Genomic DNA, 1,727 nt, shown 5'->3' with positions numbered 1-1,727 from the left:
TCTATGCATTTGCTCCTACTTTTCATTGCTCCTCACAGGATAGACTCATCTGATCATCCAGGCTCATTTTTTCTATGAAGTATACTGTTAATTCTCCCCAGAAACATGTGCATCTTGAGGTCTTTGCAATCCCACAGGTGCATGCAATAAAAGTTACTCTTGGTGTCAAAAATTATTTTAAGAAGGGGATCTCACTATGTTGCTCAGGCTGGCTTCAAACTCCTGGGCTCCAGTGATTCTCCTGCTTCAGCTCTGCAGGTAGCCTGTGGATACAGGTGCTCACCACTGTGCATGGGTACAGCTATTCTAAAGAAGTCATTTAGCTCAGAGGAACGACTGTTGTCATAATTTAAAGAACAATATGCTGAATGACAAAATGGCCTCCAGCAACCTGGCTATAGGCATGACATTCTTATCACAGACTGCTGTTGGAATTCTGGGAAATTTCTCTCTGCTTTATTACCATTTGGTTCTTTCCTGCAATGAGTGTACATTGAGGTCCAGAGATTTGATTCTCAGGCACCTGACCATAGCCAACTCCTTGTTGATTCTCAGTAGAGGAATTCCCCAGACAATGACAGCTTTTGGGTGGAAATATTTCTTCAGTAATTTTGGATGCAAACTCATCCTATACATGCAGCGAGTGGGCAAGAGTGTTTCCATTTTCATCACCTGCCTCTTGAGCATCTTCCAGAACATCACCATCAGCCCCATGAACTCCTGTTGGAAGGATCTCAAAGTAAAATCTCCAAAGTACATTGGCTTCTCCATTTCCCTCTGCTGGATCCTGTATATGGCGGTAAATTCCATTTTTCCTCTCTATGTATTTAACAAATGGAGTAGTGAAAATCTGACAGAGAAAAGAGATCATGGGTACTGTACTTCTGCAGTCCGAGATAAAATCTTAGACTCGTTATATGCAGCATTGTTTGTATTTCCTGAAGTTGTCTTTTCCGTGCTCATGATCTGGTCCAGTGGCTCCATGGTTCTCCTTCTGTACAGGCACAAGCAGAGGGTTCAGCACATTCACAGCATCAAAGTTCCCCCCAGATCTTTCCCTGAGTCCACAGCCACCCAGAGAATCCTTGTCCTGGTGGGAACCTTTGTGACTTTCCACACCCTCTCCTCTGTATTAAATTTGTATATTGCTCTATTTTCCAATCCGGTTTGGTGGTTGGTGAAAACCAATGACCTAATTTCACTATGTTTCCCCACTGTCAGCCCCTTTATTCTCATGAGCCGTGAGTCTACTATATCCACTTTATCCAGGCTCTGCTTTGTTTGAATAAAAATTCAGTCTTGCTGGGTGCTTTGGCACATGCATGAAATCCTAGCAACTCAGGGAGCTTAGACAGGAGCATTCCACATTGGAGGCCAGTCTAACAAGTTAGTAAGACCCTGTCTCAAATTGAAAAAGAAAAAGAGCTGGGATGAAGCTCAGTGGTAAATCATCCCAGGGTTCAGTCCCCAGTTTCAAAATACATGTCAAAAGTTGCCTCATTGTATCATAAGTACATAATTGCATGTTTTTGCACAATGTTCAAGGGTTTCATTGTTCTTCATACTGAAAAGAGCAATAAAGAAATGGATGGAAGAGTCACTTGACTTTCTAACTCTAAAGGACACAGGGGACCTCAGCTGGCTGATTGTGGGACCCATGTGGCCGTGGTGGAGGGGAACAGAGCTGGTAGTCCTCACCCCATGCAGAGCATCCTGTAGACAGCCAT

General features: G+C 43.5%; 1 protein-coding gene across 1 annotated transcript; it reads left to right on the top strand.

Annotated features, from left to right (window-relative positions):
• The first annotated feature begins 361 nt into the window (after positions 1-361).
• Positions 362-1,285, top strand: LOC144371095 (vomeronasal type-1 receptor 4-like). The gene has a single exon (XM_078033306.1). The coding sequence runs from the start codon at positions 362-364 to the stop codon at positions 1,283-1,285; it is 924 nt and encodes a 307-aa protein (XP_077889432.1).
• Positions 1,286-1,727: the final 442 nt, after the last annotated feature.

The sequence above is a fragment of the Ictidomys tridecemlineatus genome, chromosome 15 (genome assembly GCF_052094955.1).
Source record: "Ictidomys tridecemlineatus isolate mIctTri1 chromosome 15, mIctTri1.hap1, whole genome shotgun sequence".
Classification (NCBI taxonomy): domain Eukaryota; kingdom Metazoa; phylum Chordata; class Mammalia; order Rodentia; family Sciuridae; genus Ictidomys; species Ictidomys tridecemlineatus.
This window is presented reverse-complemented; position numbering and strand designations above follow the sequence as displayed.

Bases quoted from the DNA above. Each gene is read 5' to 3' on its own strand.
- LOC144371095 (XM_078033306.1), top strand. From the start codon at position 362: ATGCTGAATGACAAAATGGCCTCCAGCAACCTGGCTATAGGCATGACA.